This window comes from Tripterygium wilfordii, chromosome 19, assembly GCF_013401445.1.
Source record: "Tripterygium wilfordii isolate XIE 37 chromosome 19, ASM1340144v1, whole genome shotgun sequence".
Lineage (NCBI taxonomy): Eukaryota > Viridiplantae > Streptophyta > Magnoliopsida > Celastrales > Celastraceae > Tripterygium > Tripterygium wilfordii.
The window spans coordinates 13321693-13339265 of NC_052250.1; the positions used below are offsets into that span (position 1 = coordinate 13321693).

Sequence of the window (17573 nt, forward strand, 5' to 3'; positions counted from 1 at the left end):
AAGAAAGCTGAGAGAGAGAGAGAGAGAGAGAGAGAGAGAGAGAGATTTGAAATTCAAAGCGGTCCAACGGCTCCAGCTTGTGGAACCTAATAATATTAAATGATTGCCTTCGAGTGTGTAGCATTATACTGGTCTGGACGAACATCATCAGCTCTATCACCGTACTACACTATATAATAACTAGTTAGCTGCTGGTACCTATATATATATACTTATTATTTTGCTTTCTTAAATATCAATGTGACAATTGGGAGAGCGAGAGACAGAGGGATTGTCTGGCAGATAGGTGTTTGTAGGGTAACTGGGTAAGGCAGCGTTTGTCTTCACATGTATTTTTATGCAATTAGTGATGCTATTATTGAATACAGGACTGCATAAGGAGGGCCCTATACCTAAAATGCTTAAATCATTCCTAAGGCCATCATGAGAGGAGGCCCATTTTCAACTCTCAGCATACAACCAATTTTGTTGCTGCTTGCGAGGTTAAGGAAAAAGCCAAAAAGGGAAAGAAAAGCATATCAACTATTTGCAGTTGCATATTTCATGTACATGTAATGCTTCAGATTGGGTCTAGTATCCATCAGTGAGCAACAGCTGAGCCTCATGCGCCAGGTCAGATGTCCATACTCGAGCCCAAGCCCACTCCACCTTGATCTCCAATAGCTCAAGCCCAAAACCGATTGGTCGCTGCGCTGGTTTCAATGAACACATGGATGCATGGGCAAACATCAAAGCGCGTGAAAATCACAGCTCAGCCAGTTAAGAGTTATTGGGCCGGGTTGAGCACGGCTCGTTCATCACAGGCTTCCGGTCCGTTTGCCACATGGCCCACATCTAGTCGGAGGAGAGAATAGACTGAGAAGTCTGCCTTCGTCAAGAAGGGGAGGGAGCGAGAGGCGAGAGGTATTTTGGGAGGAAATAAAGTTTAATTGGTCTCAATTTCGTCCTATCGTGAAGGCCGTCGGATTATACCCCAATCCCGTGTCTTGTTTACGAAGAGGATATTGTCAGCCACGGAGCCCACAATCATTCTCTGGGTCGATATTTGCAGGGCTTAAGGCTCATCCCAGACCAACTAATTTGGGCCTCCAATTAGTTTCTAACGGGAGCCTGAATAGGATCTTGAAAGGTCAGATCGACAGACGAGAGGAAGAGAGTAATGGCTGAAACAGGAACGAAGAAGAGAAAAATGGGGGAAAGAAAAGCGGATTCCAAGAAACAATCTGTGAAGTGGCCCCTCATCAAACCCAAGCAAAACCTCCAGATCAAGCGACTCAAAGATATCGATCTCTTCACCGTACGCTTTTCATTACTCTACGTCGATAATTGGACCCTTGATTTTTTTTTTTTGTTTCTTGTGTTTCATCCTTATAATGCCTTGTTTGTGTATACTCATGTGTGTAATCGAACTTTGATGTTGTTTAAATGTGAAGTATATTGGCTTGTATCAAATTACAATGGTAATTCAAACCAATTATGTTTTTCGTTTTGTCTAATGGATCGTATTCTCCGTAATTTGTGCTGTTGAGGTTTTCTAGTTACGTTTTGCCCAGGGGTTTTCATAATTGTACTAGTTCAATAAAATTCTGGGGCAGAAATTTGGAGAAGTGAAGTTTCTTCATTATCTGGAATTGACACGTGGATTAAATATTGCAACAGAGCTTAATTATGCGTTGCAGTTTGAGTTTAATACGTTCATTTAGTGTGCAATGTTATTGGGAATTCAGCTTGCAGTGTGATTGCCATACAGACTTTGGACCGAGCTTGATTATGATCCTAGCGTAATAATCTTAGCTCAATAAAACTAAAGGGATTCTTTCATTCAGCTTATAGATTCATGTTATGAGCTGGATTTGGACTTGTTTGCATCTAGTGGGTATAGAGCTGTTGACATATGGAAAAAAACACGGCTATCCATTTGAAAGGAGGGATAAATGATGAACAGTTGTCAGTTGTGTAAATGACTGCTTGTGAATAAATAAATCCAAAAACTTCTGTCTGCAAATAAACATGACACTTATGTGTCATATTTGAACTGGATAAAAGTAGTACATCTCTTCATTTCTCAGTGATTCATCCTGATTGTATTGGTTTTACCTTGGTGCCATATTCAGGTGCCAAATTTCTTCACGTCTGCTGAATCTAAGGCATTCATTGAAGCTGCAGAAGGAATTGGTTTTGTTCATCAAGGTAGTCTTGGTCCGACAAAAGGTGAAGCTTATAGAGACAATGATCGAATCTCTGTGAGTGATCCTGTTCTTGCTAGTGCGATTTGGGAGTCCGGACTTGACAAATTATTTTCTGATATTAAAATTCGAGGGAAGGTTGCTGTTGGCTTGAACCCCAATATTAGACTCTACAGGTTTGTAAGAATTGGATGCCTTTGCGTATAAGTTCATTTTTCTCATACATGTTTCATGGCTATCTATTTTACCTGGCAATTTTGAGCAGTGACAATGTGATGAGCTGCAAACTATCTATGTAAATGTGAGATAGTAAAATCTTTATAGGGTAAGGACGACGGATCTTATGCATTTGATCTACTAGAAGTCGACCCGCTCACTTAGAGTTGTTTTATGCTTCTATATTAGAAAAGTAATTCCATAATTTTTTTTTTCTCGGTACACCTCGAAATTCTGTACTAATTAATATGTGATGAGCTTTGTATATTTCAGGTATAAGTTTGGTCAGCGCTTTGGACGACATATTGATGAAAGTGCTGACCTTGGAGAGGGAAAGCGCACCCATTATACGTTGTTAATATATTTGAGTGGTGGTGTTAAAACAAAGACTCAAAATGATAAGGGAAACTCTATGGATTCTTCCTCAGAACCTCTAGTTGGAGGAGAAACTGTTTTCTATGCTTCAAGGAATAGCGTTGTGGCTGAGGCAAATTCCTTTCTTTTTTCATTTCCATTCTTCTGTTTAGAACCTCTTCATAATCATTTCTTTCCTCAGGGTGGATTTTATTATGGCATTTAGTGTACTCATATCATCTTCTGTGAATTCTCAACTCTGTAGGTTGCTCCTACTGAAGGGATGGCTCTCCTGCACATTCATGGGGACAAGTGTATGTTGCATGAAGCCAGAAATGTTACCAAGGGTGTCAAATATGTATTCCGTTCAGATGTAGCTTTTGCTTGAGAGAGGGCTTTTATTTTTAATTTCAGGCGGGCTGGTAAGTTCTCCAATTTGGGTTTTCCCCCATTCTTTTTCTGCATATTCTGTTATAAAGATTTATCTTATCCGATTTGGTGTTATAACTTATAACAGGAATTTTCTGATAACCATAAAGTGTGTGTTTAATTGATTTGAGGATGATGTGCTCTGTTATTCATTATTGTATGTGGATGACTGTTGTGTGAAATTTGGTTTTTGATCCTATTGATTGTTAAAAAACTGCATCTTTGTCGTGGATCAACTGGTAATATTGGTGAATTTACTCAAGGATGAAAAACAGTAGTTGGGCAAGAAAAAACTACTAAAGAAAAGAGGCCACAAAGATGTTGGTCATTTAGGATTTGTTGGCAGCCTAGAATACCTGGAAATTTTTGTGTGGCAGGAGACATTTTGGAAGTTGGTATTGGTGCATTGCCATATCGGTGATAATATTTAACTGAAATTAAATTTGGAACTTGAGAATGAAATTATATATGTTGAAGCCTTGTTCTCTTGAATTCAAAAGAAAATAAAAGCAGCTCGTTTCTCCCCATTTTTGATATCCTACTAAAGTTGCCTTTTCTGCAGTCTGCAGCTCTCTATTATTTTGATTGCGGAAGGATTACCCTACGTTTGACTAGGATAGTTGGTGTGACTTGGAATGTCACTCTTTGGGCTGCGAAAATAGAAATTTGATTGTAGAGACGCTACTCTTCATTTGGGCTATGGCAATGAATTAGTGGCTGACTTGGAATTGTCAACATGCAATATGCCCCAGTTAGGGTGTTCTATTCTTAGGTCACATCAATCCCAGTAAGTAGATGAGAATCAATTCAACCGAAGTCAAACTTGATGTCCACAAAATGGAAAGGTCATACTTAAATCTACTTATTCATGTTGTTAATCTAGGACATTGGGTACACCTTAGGTTTTGTAACTTGGTTTTGATAGGATAGGGTTCACTCAATTTCTGTTACCGTTGGTACTGAATCACTATGCGTAAACATGTAGCCAAGAAATAGGAAGTATCGAAATTAGAGGAATAAGTTTGAATCTTCAGTGAGAAGTGATAATCCCACTGAGTTCTAAATTTCCAGAAAAGAGATTCTACACTATGCAACATTGAAACCCAGTATTTTGAAGGGGCTACATCGGTCAATGGTATGAACTCCCTGGATCTTAAGGCCATCTTGAGAGGAGTGGGCATGTAATTTCACATTCATTACTTCTAACCTATAATTCTTTAACTTACATATAAATGTAATTTCAGAAAGTATGGAAGCATAGTGTGACAGAGTATAAAGAAAATGTATAGGAATATGCAATTAATTTGTGGACAACACATGAAATGGTCAATATTAGATCGTTCACAATCACCAAAAAGAAAAATAAAATTAGAATTGAAAACTTTTCACTCTCATTTCTCCAAACTCAAAAGGCTTTTTATCCCTCTTTCTCAATTCACTACGCGGCATTTGTCTCTCACCTCACCATTGTCAATCACCCGAACATTTCCAATCTTGACCATTGAAGCCGTAAACTCCCTAAAGAACAAGCCTTGATCCCTTGCAAAAGCCTCAACGATCCACTTAGTCCTGTAATCACCAAGCAGTGCTTGATCAGACCCAAACACACCTTTCCCCTTCACGACCTGTTTGTAATAATCATTATCAAAAGTTGATGAGGTCGAGTCCAAGAACTGTCCAGCATTGTGCTCCCTGTTTGGTTTCAGGCATTTTTTCTTTAAATTGTCAGCAAAATCAACAGCTATGCTTGGATCAATGTCATGAACTGAACTGAAGTTGCGAAGCCGAGCTTCAAAAGAGGAGCAATGTGAAAAACCAAGAGTGTGGCCGCCTGAGAGAGCAACTAAGTCTTTAACACCTAAACCTCTCTTGGCAAAGCTTTGTATGAGTTGTGAAACATTGAAAGTTGGAGCTGGTAAATTAACTGTATCAGCAGCTTTTGAGGTCCTCCCATCTTTCCTTCCTTTCAGTACATTCCAATAAGGTCCTCCAGACTTAGATGTTTTGACAAGCAAAAAGAGATTGGTCAGATCAAGGACATGAAAAAAGTTCAAACATTTGCGGTTGAAATATTGTTTATCGGATAATGGATAATGGGCATGGTGAAAAACTAGTCTAGCTTTTTTTCATGTGCAGTCCTCTATGCTTCTATTTAGTTGTATACTCTAGCAAGATATTTACCATGATTACTACTTCTCTTGCAGCAATGGCCACAACATCAGCGCAGGAAACCGTCTGAGGGCATGCCATTTCAAGCTTAGCTTTTGCCTCATCAATCACATAGAACGATCGAACAGGGATGTTAGGGGGGCCATCTTTCTCAGCTTGGTTTCCGGGAGTAGAGTCCAGCAGCAAGGAAGCATCGCAACCCTATCAATAAGTAAACAGTTCAAAAATATGTTAAACAACTTGGTATCTCCTCATTAGTCATAACAGGATCATTTGTGTTTTGTGTTGTGTAAGAGAGATTATTATACTCTTATGAAGCAGTCATGGAAGAACATTCTAAGAATACGAGCAGGGACTTTAGGGTCATGCACGGAAGCATTACAAACAGTCTCTGCAATGATCTTCTCGGCTTGTGGACAAGTTTGATCATAATAATGAGCATCCAGTGCCGCCTTTGATGGTGAAATGATGGCAAAGAGAAACAATGTAATTGTGAGGAAGAACACTTTTAGTGCACAAACAGCCATTTGTTCTTGAGCCAAGAAATATACACGTAGAGGAGATGAAAATATGAAATGGATGATGAGAATTTCTTGCAAGTACAATGCTATATATATAGGTCGATATTCAAATTGAATCCATATTTAGTTTTTTTCCAAGGTTCTTGTATACTTTCACGTTACTCAATAGAAGTACGGAAGTGCAAAATAGACACTCTTTTGGTGAACTCGTTTCTTTTTGGTGCGTAATAGCTTCGTAGTACTTTGGGACTAGGCATTCCCAGCTAAGCTTTTGAAAGGACCAAGTCCTAACGATTCTTGCAGTTTGCTTATACAAACTTAATGGATGGTCCAGATATTCCATTGGACATGAATGTTCGATCAAATCAACATTGGTCAAGGTAATATCCCTGATTGTGAGTCGACGCCAAGTCTCTAACGTTAAATTTTAATATAAAAACGTTTGGTTGTATTGATTTTTAGAGTGAGATATATTTCTTAGCTGCAAAGTTCAAATGAGATTTGCTCCTCCACTGGAAAATTGGATTATCAACCAAGGTGGTTGGCGCAAGGAGTACAGTTGGTACTTGGTAAAGATAGAAAGACCTGTACTGCAATTAAATGGAAGTAAAAGGCTCTTCATATTTTGAGAATTCGCATTGGAGGGCTCAAGTTCTCAACAACGGATAGCTGACATGTGAACTGCCGCATCAAAAATTAAAAAACGACACTAAATCGTGTTGGGGGGCTAGAATTCCTAAAATTCTTCAAGTCTCAGCCATTTATTATATCTAGTAGTTCATATTTATTGAACATTACAAGCTAATCGGTGATGCGTCACTTGGTCTCTGGAAATCATGAGAAGTAGAGTTAAAAGATCGCAAGTGTGGAGGAGAGGAGAGAAAAGGAAGGAAAGATTTTCGACAAAATGTAATATATGAATCAAAAAGCTTATAATTGTGTTTTTTTTTTCTTATAAAAAAAGCTTATATATAATTTAATCACGCAGTATATTGCAACCATACCTTTTGCAATAATCTTGAGGAGCCTATCTATGTGGATTATTTTAAGCAGAAGCAGTCACAGGTCAACTCTTCTTTGGCAAGTCAATGATATCAAATCTGAAATGCATGCACATTAGTTGATCGATCAACATTGCCTGCCAATTCAGAGATGCCCTACAACCGCTTTGCTCAGTTATTTATTGCAACTGCTGCTTCTGGTATTTCACAAGTCGCTTCTTATCGAGCTTTATATACAAGCACTTTGGCTTGGTTTTCCATGGACGATATATGGAATGAACCATTGAAGCTCTGGCATATTCTCAGCTCGAGGGTTATACTGCGGATATCCTTTTTGTGATAGATGAATAAATGAATGGAACTGGTCTAGTTTTAGCCTTCCAAAAAGGTTATTTCCAAATTCCAGCAATATGAGATTCTGCTTCTTTCACTGTCCATGCCATTTGTAGAGGAGACACAGGAGGAAAAGAGGAGTTGTGAGAGAGGAGATGCTATTCCGATCAAAAAAATTCCTCTCTCATATAAATTATTTTTTCCATTATTTTACTTTTCTTTATATGGTGGCTTTTGGGGTTTTCTAAGATCAAAACTCAAAAGGCCTTCGTCTACCCGGTTTCAATTTTGATTCACTTCAATAACCACCCTCTTTTATAAGTGCATTTTATACTGATATTCAGGCTTGTTTCCGCAAATTGCCTGCGTATATAACTGAAATTCATCAGCGCATGATATTGCATATGATGTCGTATGCTGATGTGCTATACGAAAACCAATGGAACGATTCCAATTGACAGGTAATTAGTGACAATGCATATCTTTCGGATGGGGCTCCATTGACCACCTCTATGACAATTGGAACATCTAATCTAGCAGTCTCGCTTTCTGCCCCTCTATAGCGTTCTAAAAGAGCTTGTGATCATTAATCTCTATGTATCTTCGACTTAATACTTCATTCTCAACTATTTATGCGTTGCTATCAACCGCTTGTCAATTGGCACCGTCTCATTAGTTCTAGTGCATTATGGTGTGTCAGGACTTTTGAACAATTTTTTCCTAATGCATAGGATAATGGATTAACAACCCATTACCATTTTTAGATGATGCAATTATGGACCTGAGGATAGAAAACCCGAAATATAGCCCAGGCCCTTAATAGAGCTACGCTTCGATGAAGAAGTTCGGGCCCAAATGATGTAGGGATAAATGTTCTAGTTGCCAAGAACTTGAACAGCAATTTTGAAGGAAGATGGAAAAGTATTGAAGGAAGAGCAATTTCTTTTCAGAATATCTATTCCACAACAGTTCTATAAAGAGTCATATACTCTGATTAGGTGAATAACAATTTGTGTAAATTGTGTGAATCCATAATAAAAACCCACTTCACTCCCCATTGATGCTTTTGCTCCAACCATAGTTTTTTTTTTTTTAATTTCTTACCATACATTTATTGGACTCCAAGTCATAATGGGATTTTAAGGTGGTAATAATTGTAACTTTCAGAAATCCGAAGGTGATTTGAAGAAGGACAAGCAGGTTCTATATATAGACAGGGTTGCATGTGGGTGCATTATGTGAGTAATTAACCTTGATTCTCAATCTCAGTTTAATTCATTGAGTCAATCATGGCTGCCATGCAACAACATGGAAATTTGTTTGCTTTGTTGGGTGATTATGAAGACAATGATGTGACTCAAATCATCAATAGGGTCACTCCTAATCGATCTGCTCCGTCTGAGAAGAATAATAAGAAGAAGCCGCAACAGCAGAAGAACAAGAAGAAACAGCAGTCTCCAAAATTGGCTCCTGAGATGCTGCGTGCAAAGCCTCTTGTTCTCCCAGATCATGTAATGAGGAGAGAACTCGTGATTCGAAATCCCAAAAAGAATGGCCAACTCCATGCATCTCAAGATGTTGTTGTTGCTCAGAAGACCCAAGAGAAGGAGAAAATCGAAGACGGAAGTCTGACTCTTAAAGAGTACGAGAAGGTTCAGGCCGAGAAGAAGAAGAAGAAGAACACAGTAGAGAGTCTTGAAGGAAAGGAGGAGGACGAGAAGTATAGGATTGTTAAAAAAACGACCAAGAAAGTGATTACTGGTTTATTCTCGAATAAAACTGGTTCTGAGTGTGGTCGTGCAGTTTTGGAGAGCCAAGAGAGGGTGGATGCTCAGCCTGCTCTTAACTTCGAGGATGCCAGCCAGTTTCCCGATTTGAGAGCAACTTCCAAAGCTTGAACTTTTCTCTTGCTTTTGTTTTTATTGCCTTGTTTTTTAATGTCGAATTTAATTTCCTGTATTTACCTTTTAAATAATTTGTTCTGACAATTTAAATAATGAATATGCGTTTTATTATTATACGTATCCGGAACGAGTTAAAGCATGCATTTAGCTAAAGCAGAGTAGCTGACAGATTTTGATGTTAAAACTTAAAAGTATGCACTGCTATACATCTCAACTGACACTTTCTTCTTTATTTAGGAAGAATTCCGAATCATCACTACTTCCGAGTTTCAGCGAGATCTCTATTGTAAAATCTTTTCTCCCAAGTATCTGTAAATCATAAACGAAACAAAAAAAAAAATTAAAAAATAAATAAATCAGTGGTGTTAGATTAACGACATATACATACACATATATGTATCAAGAAATAGGCAGAGTGGTATTTGATTAATTACCTTCCAAGCATCATAAGGGTGGCTTGAGGATTAGCCCCAGGTGAACGAATAAACGTAGATCCATCAAGTACCCTTAAAGCATCCACACCAAGAACTCTATAGTCCTGATCAACAACTTTACCAACTTGACAACCTCCATGATAGTGCCATATTGTCATCACAGTGTCTTTACAAAATTGTTCAAGTGAAAACGCAGCCATAACATGTCTAGGTCTCAAATTCAATGGCAGACCCACCATCAAATTAATCAGAGCTTGTACGGGAAGAAGCCGGTACCGGAATTTTGAGAATGCTTTAGAGTTCAAAACCTTTATAATTGTCTTCATCCCTTGAACACATCTCTTTAGGTCCTCTGGTTCTTTGAAGTAGTTAAATGTGACTGATGGGTTGTCGTGAGGATTCGTCGTCTTTAGTTCAAGATGACCTCTTGAGACAGGACCCATAATCTTCTCAGCAATAGCTCCACCTGTTATAGTTGAATTCAGGAAAGCATTTGTTCTTTGAATAAATCTAGAAATGACATCCTGAACAATGTCTCCCTGTCTTCTATTCTGGATACGCGATAATAATAAACTAGTGTCAGCGCTTTAAAACAGTTTTGATTGTGAAACTTGAAGGTTTATGGTGAATTACCTGATCCAATAACTGGTCATAGCTACTGAGAAGCTTCTGAATCCAGGATGTAGCGAAGTTTATTCCGCTGACAGACTCGATATAGCTATCAAACCGCGTAATTCCTACAACTTGAACGAGAGCAACCTCAACTGGTACAGGAGAAGGGACGAAAAGACAATTCATGGGGTTATCTGCCATTCCTTGACCCACCATGGGCTGGTCCTTCACCACCTTTATGCCATGGTACTTAAGATGTTCTGCAGGTCCAACTCCACTCAGCATCAAGAGCTGTGGACTTCCTAGCGCACCGGCTGATAAGATAATCTCACTCTTGGGATTCTTATCTAGGTATGCTGTATGCTTATTCCCTAAATCATCTTCAAATATTACACCGATAGCTCTTGTTTTTCCTGCATCAACACAGATTATATAATCGGCCGGTTATCGTAAACATCAGTAACTTTTTAGTTTCATAGATGAGTAAATAACAAGCTTAAATAAATACCTTTGGTTGAAAACAAGATCTTGTGCACAGTAGAATGTAAATAAACAGTAATCTTCGTTGGATCGGCGTACTCTAACAAATCAGCAGCGGTGTGCCTATGACCATCTTTGTCAAAGATTACTCCTCCAAACTTACTACCATAAGTATGATCTAAAGTGACTCCATTATCAGGTAAAACTCCAACTTCAATTAGTCCAGCTTTTAATGCTGATGTCCATTGCAGCATTCGTGGCTTAAATACTATCTTCCTTTCGACCCATTCATAGGACTTATTAACTAAAGCTTCATCCCAACCAAATTCCCTAACATAACCCATGCTTGCATGCGTATAAAACCCTGCATTGAGGGCACTCCCACCGCCGAGAACTCGTGCGCGAGTGTTATAGACTCCATCCTCTGAAATGAAGGGCTGGGACGGAGATTTAGGAGAGATGTCAGAGAGAGATTTGGCAAAATTGCCCATATTTTCTATATCTGGGTTTCCATAAGGAGAGCCACCCCTTTCAAGTACTAATACCCTGGCATTTTGAGAAAGAGTTGCAGCTAATGGACATCCGGCAGTTCCTCCACCGACGATTATGTAGTCATAGTGTACCTCCGGTGGAGCTGAGCTTGCTTCTTTAACAAATGTATAAGCTGGAGCTGCAAATATCACAAAACCTTCCCTCAGCATTGCAGAAATACGTTATATGATTATATCTACACGCACACAAAGTAAATCCATACCTTTCTCTGAATGACAGAAAGTGCAGAGCATGAAAATTCCAGCAATAAAAATGCCTAAATGGGTTTCACACCGCAGCAAGTCCATAATCTATATAACTTTACTTCTCAAGCAAAAGCTTCACAATTCTGCTCCTCCTTTAAACTCTTCCCCCAATGTAAATTTCCTACGATCTCGTCGGCGTAATATTCATTTGGTGCAAAGATCTTCACTTTGGCTTTCCCTGAGAGGTAAGAAGTTTACGGATTTATAGCTCAAAACATCAGTTTGGACGTACTTGTTCATGAAAGAATCAGAGGCCAATAATAAACCCAACGTTAATGCATCATCTGTGAATATCAACCAGTCCTTCCCTGAAGTATCTCCATACCTATAAAGACACTCTAACTTCTCATACTATATATGGTGCAATTTTTCGTATGTTTCTCTCTGCAACTGCAACCACTAACTACTACGATTCATTAATTTCCAAATAAATTGTAATTGAGATTAATACATTGGAGCGCCATTTGATTCTTTACTATATTTTTCGATAGTTTTCATACGCAAGATTGCCTTAAGAAAAAAAAACCATAAATAAGCTCTATTATTCTGCTTTAGCCCATATCAATTTCAAGCGGGTTTAAGCAGTAACTGTATGTTACTTCTCCCTAGCTTGCTATTAGACATGCACTCTCTGTCTCACACTAATAAATTCAGGGAAAGCACGCCTATAGTATTTTTATTTTAAGTAAATATATACTTAATAACATATTAAAATTTAGGTATTTATTGGTGTAATATTTTTAATGAAATCTTTATTGACATGGGGGATTTATTAATAATTAATTCTTAAATTTAAATTATTAAGTTGTGGGGAGGTAACACATTTTCTAATCCTAAATAGGAAAGAAATTGCCGTCGGTCGGTCCTGTTTTTAAATAGGACTTCTCCAACACATTTCTCAGCTTCACTCCCTCAGTCCCTCTAAATCTCTAATTCAATCTTCACGAGCCGAGATCGCCAGTGCGGTTAAGCGGGAGAGAACTCAGAATTCATCTCCAATGGCGTCCCTAAGAGCAGTCGAAAATCTCCTTCAAAGCGAAATCCATGTCTCTCTGTCTCTCACGCATTATCTCCAACACAATCTCCGCTCACTCCCTCTCTTTCGAGCCAAGATGCAATTACTTTCATGCGAGAGACAGAACTCAGGATTCATTGCCAATTGCGTCCTCAAGACTATTCGAAAATCTCTTCCGAAAACGAATCCATTTCTCTCCGTCTCTCACGTGTTATCGTCTCTCTCTGCTATTGTCTTCCCCTGCCTTATTCTCAAAACAACCTTTTAGAACTATTCGCGCTGTTTAATAGCCTCCTCTCCCTCTTCCTCTTCCACCGCCATCGCCGAATCGAAGGAATCAAGGTCCTCTCCCTCGTTTTTGTTTGTGTTTTTTCGTGATTAAATATTGAATTTCTGGTTTCTTGATGTTTTTAGGATAATTCATTGCCAACAAAGCCGACGAAAGGCCAAAATCCGAGGAGCAGTGAAATTTGAAAGAAGATATGGTATTAACTTTTTTTCCCTGTTTATTCCTATCATATATTATATTTTGTAAAATTCGTCCATTGTTCAATTTGGTTTGGTTGTTTGGCTGATAACAGCAGAACGTCTTACGCCAGAGAGTATAAATGTATAATTAGGCTTAGTGGAGTGCTGTTTAATGGTGAGGCTTGATTGTCTTCCCGTTTATGTTTATTCAGTTTGCGATCTGAAAATTTTCGTGTTGAACTCGATTGTTTATAGGTCCAAGTCTTCATTCAAGAAAATTACCTTGCAAACTGGATTTAGGTTTGAGTTTCTCACTTTTTCCTTGGCATTAATGTTTCGTTTGTCCTAGGGACTTATGGTTTTGATGGATTCGAAATTTTCATATGCAGACATTGTTTAATTCACTACTTTCTGAGGACTAAAACAATGAGGCCCTGGTATAAGGAGGAGATGGTCGCTACTTTAATCAAGAAACTGGCGAATTTTCTTTGTTCTGTTTTGTTGGTAATTAATTGGTAACTTTCCTTATCGTTGCTCACTTAGGTTGTTTATATAAGGGGAGGAAACCACAACTTCCTGTATCTCTGTCCCTTACAGCTAATTATATTTTTAACTGCAGATTGTCATTAAGATGCTGTGGGAAATTGTGGAGGCAAAATTTTGGTTGGCAAGTCAGTCTTACCATAAGCGAATGTACCTTCTTTTTGTAGCTGTTGAGTGAAGGAAATTATGCCAAGTGCCTTCGCTGGTAAAATTTTTGGACCTTTTTTCCCCCCCCTTAATCTAAGAATAGATGTTCCTAGGCAAAGATTTTTTTTGCACAGAGTGAGTTTGAATGCAACCTAACGATCACGGGTTTAATTCCTGGAAACAGACCTTCCATATTTTATGTGGTGCTAAGGCCTGCGTACATCTTGCATGTTCCTGACCCCGCCTACTGTGGGAGCCATGTGCACATGAGTTGTTTACCTATTGAGTGAGTTTGGTTTTCAAGTTGCTTAATTCTAATTAAGTCCAAAAGCTATTAGTTGAGAATGTAGGTTAGGAGTAGCTCCAATCGAATAAGATGTAGGAAAATTGTTAAGGTAGTTTGGGCATGTACAATATAGACATATGAATGTGGTTGGGCATACAGTTGAAGAAACATAAGTAGGATATGCTACAAGAGAAGAGTGAGACCTAAAAAGACACAGATGAAAATGATAAGAAAGGGCATGTACTACATAGGATTAGTTGAGAATGTAGCTCTTGATAGGAACAAATTACAAAGGATAACTCATGCCAGGCATGGATTCTCATTAACTTTTCATATTGATTCGTGTAGCCAATCCCAACATATTGTTTGGGTAAAGGCTTTTGACGATGGTGATGAATATGATTGATGTTGTTAGGGAATGGCATTTGCATGATTATCTATGTCTTATGCAGTTATGCTCATTTATGTTTCAAAAATGTGCTGTACTGTCATCTTCTTTTAGAACCTTCTGTTGCTAACAGAAAGGTTAACATAGAATAGTTTTGCATTATTTGGGTGCCTGGAATTCATCCTTGGTGGATATACACATTGCCTCATGGAATTTACTATTTTTTTCCTGAGAGAGAGTGCTACTTTTTCAGTGTCATGGAGAAGATAAAAAAGAGTATGGATATCTTGCCTTTTTTCTCATTGTTTCATTACTTTCATTGAGCAAATCATCTCCAAACTAGTAGCTGAGATGATTAAATGGGCACATCTTGTGTAGATATAACATGTCTTCGTGAAATCTTTGTTATTTGAAGTCCTGTGACTCCTGTCTATGGTATTTGTTCTGGATTAAATTCTATATAAATTCTTTTTTTATTGGAATTCTATATAAATTCTTATGTTTGAAGCCTTCTTTGAGCCAAACTTTGATGGTTCAGCTTTCAAGCCTGTTATTTCATCTCCTTTAAGCATTGTATTATAATCTGCTTTGCAGCCTGCATTGTGCCTTTTGCTTCAGGAACTATCCATTTAAAGATATTGGCTGATTTTAGGCAGGTTGATCCTGTCTGTGCTGGGGCTCGCTGTTATGATGAGTTTATTCTATGCTCTCCCAGTCTGCTCTCTGGACTTGCTGAGCTTTGTAGCGGCATAGAGAGTTTGGTAATTGGTACTTCCCTTTCTCTGAACTTTTCTCTTTTAGGGACAAATATGTGAGTGCATGCCTTTTGTTATAAAGTTTTTCCATGACGTGTTGATAAAACTAAAGCATGATATGTGAACCAGTGAATTAAGCTGCATGTTAAAGGAGTCAAAACAAAGTAAATATAAGATGCATTCAACCTTATAAAGTGATCTTTTTTACTATTAACACCTCCACTCACCTTGCTTGTCAAGGTTCTGTGGCATGCCTTGAGTATTTTATCAGCTGAACTTATTGCAGTGACACGATTGCTTGATGTTTTTGGCTTGGAGGCTAGACTAAGGGACCCTTACTGAGCCAAACTCATGGATGCCCTTGACCTTCTCTAACTAAAAAGGGCAACACCTTTTGGCCGATATAGTTTCTTCTTCTTTTTTCCCTTTTTTCTTTTTTCTGACAATATGGTTACATAGTTAGTTGAACACCTCCCTACGTTCTATCGGTCAATATCCTTGCACTAGTGATGTCATAAAAATTTATTTCCAGAGTCCAGACTTGGGTGCTTGCGCACCGTAAGGCCAATACTTCATGATTCAGAAACCTAGTCAAAATGTAAATTTCTTTACTAATGTCACCAATGTTTACTCCTTTGGTCACCTCTTAAGGTTTTACTCCGTATTTGGGATCTTGTGTTGTTGCCAGATGTTCCCATAAATTAATAGGCCCTCTTTTTTCAAATCCTAGTTGTTCAAACCTTGCCACTTGAACTGCCACGTCATCAGATCTGCCAAATCCAACAATCTGATCCTTATTGTTGCTGCTGTTTGAAAATTATTTAATTTCTCTTCTAGTAAAGGTATTTTCTAGGCCCTCTTTGATCAAATCTTAGTTGTTCAAACCTTGCCACTTGAACTGCCATGCCTTCATATCTGTCAAAATCCAACAATCTGATCCTTATTGTTGCTGCTATTTTCCAGTTTCGAGTTATTGTTTTCTTGAATTAGGAAATTTACTGTTGTTTTATATTCTTGCATTGGTCAATGAGCATGCAGAATCCTGCTAGTAAAATCCTTGTTGGCTGTGATTGACACCATTCTTGGCTAGATTTTATTGCATTAGTTTGTTCTTTTATATTGCATTTGGTATAATACAGAATATGCCGTTGTGACGAGCAGATAATTAACTAGAGTGCCCTGCTATAAAATTCACTAAATATAGCATACTACTCCTTCAGTGACTTTGTTTGCATATATGCTCTCATAGAATTTATTGAGCGGGTTTCACAAAGTAGCTTTGAAGTTTTAAGGATTTGCTTTTGCATCGATGATGTCCTGCAAAGTGCCTTGTTATGCTTATTCGTTGACTCGCCCTTTTGATTGCTTCAAATTTGTAAAATCTGTGGACGGTCAACGGTCACAGGCGTACTTAGGGAGTCTAGAAACTTGGCTCCGTTTAGTGGTGCGAACGGCCTAAATACACTATGACATAGGAAATTACGCTGACGTACAAGTTGCTCCTAATTTTCCCAAATATAAGTTTTGCCAACTTTAAAAACCTTACCACACCTTCGACGGTTTATAATCTAGTTTATTTTTTTAAGATATGAGTTTTACCAAATGGAGCTTTAGTTCTTTCTTTAGGTATTTTTATGTCGTCTCATGTTTGATGTATGGCCGGGTTTGCCCCTTTCATTTGCTCTTGTAAGCTGTAACTCCATAATTGGTGGATAATGTGTCTGTAATATTTTGTTATAATTGCTCGTGTTTGCATTCTAAGATCCTCAGATAAGATCTGTGCCACAATTTTGAAACAGTACCTTATGAGGCCCAAATGACTTCATGGGCCACTTGATTGGGCCTTAGGCCCGGTTAATTGCGTTCACCGGCAAACTTAACGTGGGTACACAAACGTTTGAATCAAGCAAAAGAGTGGGACCACGGCAAAGTCCTTAGCAAACTAACGTGAAGACTTTTTGGGCCCAAAGGTGGGCCACTTTGTTTGGGCCCAACGGCGGGCCAATCTGTTTGGCCCAACGGACCCCCAGTCTGTTTGGGGCCCAACGGAGGCCCAGTCTGTTTGGGCCCAGCGGAGGCCCGTGTGTTTGGGCCCAATGAAGGCCCACTCTGTTTGGGCCCACGACGCACACTATGTTTGGGCCCACTTTATTTTGGCCCAATGGAGGCCCAATCTGTTTGGGCCCAACTGAGGCCCAGTCCGTTTGGGCCCAATGTTAGCCCACTCTTTTTGGGCCCAACGGAGGCCCACTCTGTTTGGGCCCAACGGAGGCCCACTCTGATTGGCCCAGAGGAGGCACTCTGTTTGGGCCCAACTGAGGCCCAATCTTTTTGGGCCCAACCGAAGCCAATTTGTCTGGAACCAATGGTGGCCCGCTTTGTTTAGGCCGTGGAAGCCCACTTTGTTTGTTCGCGAATGAGGTTCACTTTGTCGTCTTCCCAATTGGGCCAAGGCTTCATTGGTGAACTTAACTTGGCTACTTAATTGGGCCCAAGGCCCAATGTGACCCAATAAGAACTTGACTTGAGCAGAAT

The 17573-nt window shown here is 38.9% G+C and overlaps 3 protein-coding genes and 1 long non-coding RNA gene across 5 annotated transcripts; 2 read left to right on the top strand and 2 right to left on the bottom strand.

Moving 5' to 3' along the window:
* Positions 1 to 891: 891 nt before the first annotated feature.
* On the top strand, positions 892 to 5820 carry LOC119986208. Its single transcript, XM_038830771.1, has 5 exons — positions 892 to 1297; positions 2115 to 2362; positions 2676 to 2889; positions 3022 to 3178; positions 5390 to 5820. The coding sequence occupies exons 1-4, from the start codon at positions 1160 to 1162 to the stop codon at positions 3142 to 3144; spliced, it is 723 nt and encodes a 240-aa protein (XP_038686699.1). The 5' UTR covers positions 892 to 1159; the 3' UTR covers positions 3145 to 3178; positions 5390 to 5820.
* LOC119986207 (peroxidase 66) lies at positions 4449 to 5917 on the bottom strand. The gene is made up of 3 exons (XM_038830770.1): positions 5663 to 5917; positions 5367 to 5555; positions 4449 to 5179 (listed from the first exon to the last, which is right to left on the bottom strand). Exons 1-3 carry the CDS (start codon positions 5879 to 5881, stop codon positions 4616 to 4618), a joined length of 972 nt encoding a protein of 323 aa, XP_038686698.1. The 5' UTR covers positions 5882 to 5917; the 3' UTR covers positions 4449 to 4615.
* A 3339-nt stretch (positions 5918 to 9256) lies between these two features.
* LOC119986243 (protein HOTHEAD) lies at positions 9257 to 11523 on the bottom strand. Its single transcript, XM_038830815.1, has 5 exons — positions 11394 to 11523; positions 10668 to 11309; positions 10181 to 10572; positions 9548 to 10098; positions 9257 to 9422 (listed from the first exon to the last, which is right to left on the bottom strand). Exons 1-5 carry the CDS (start codon positions 11476 to 11478, stop codon positions 9395 to 9397), a joined length of 1698 nt encoding a protein of 565 aa, XP_038686743.1. The 5' UTR covers positions 11479 to 11523; the 3' UTR covers positions 9257 to 9394.
* A 778-nt stretch (positions 11524 to 12301) lies between these two features.
* Positions 12302 to 15144, top strand: LOC119985251. 2 transcript variants are annotated; one of them, XR_005465072.1, is made up of 6 exons: positions 12302 to 12793; positions 12866 to 12936; positions 13175 to 13219; positions 13309 to 13434; positions 13539 to 13667; positions 14878 to 15144. It is a non-coding gene; the product is annotated as an uncharacterized LOC119985251 (long non-coding RNA). The 2 variants fall into 2 exon arrangements; XR_005465071.1 differs by having other exon boundaries at positions 14936 to 15144.
* Positions 15145 to 17573: the final 2429 nt, after the last annotated feature.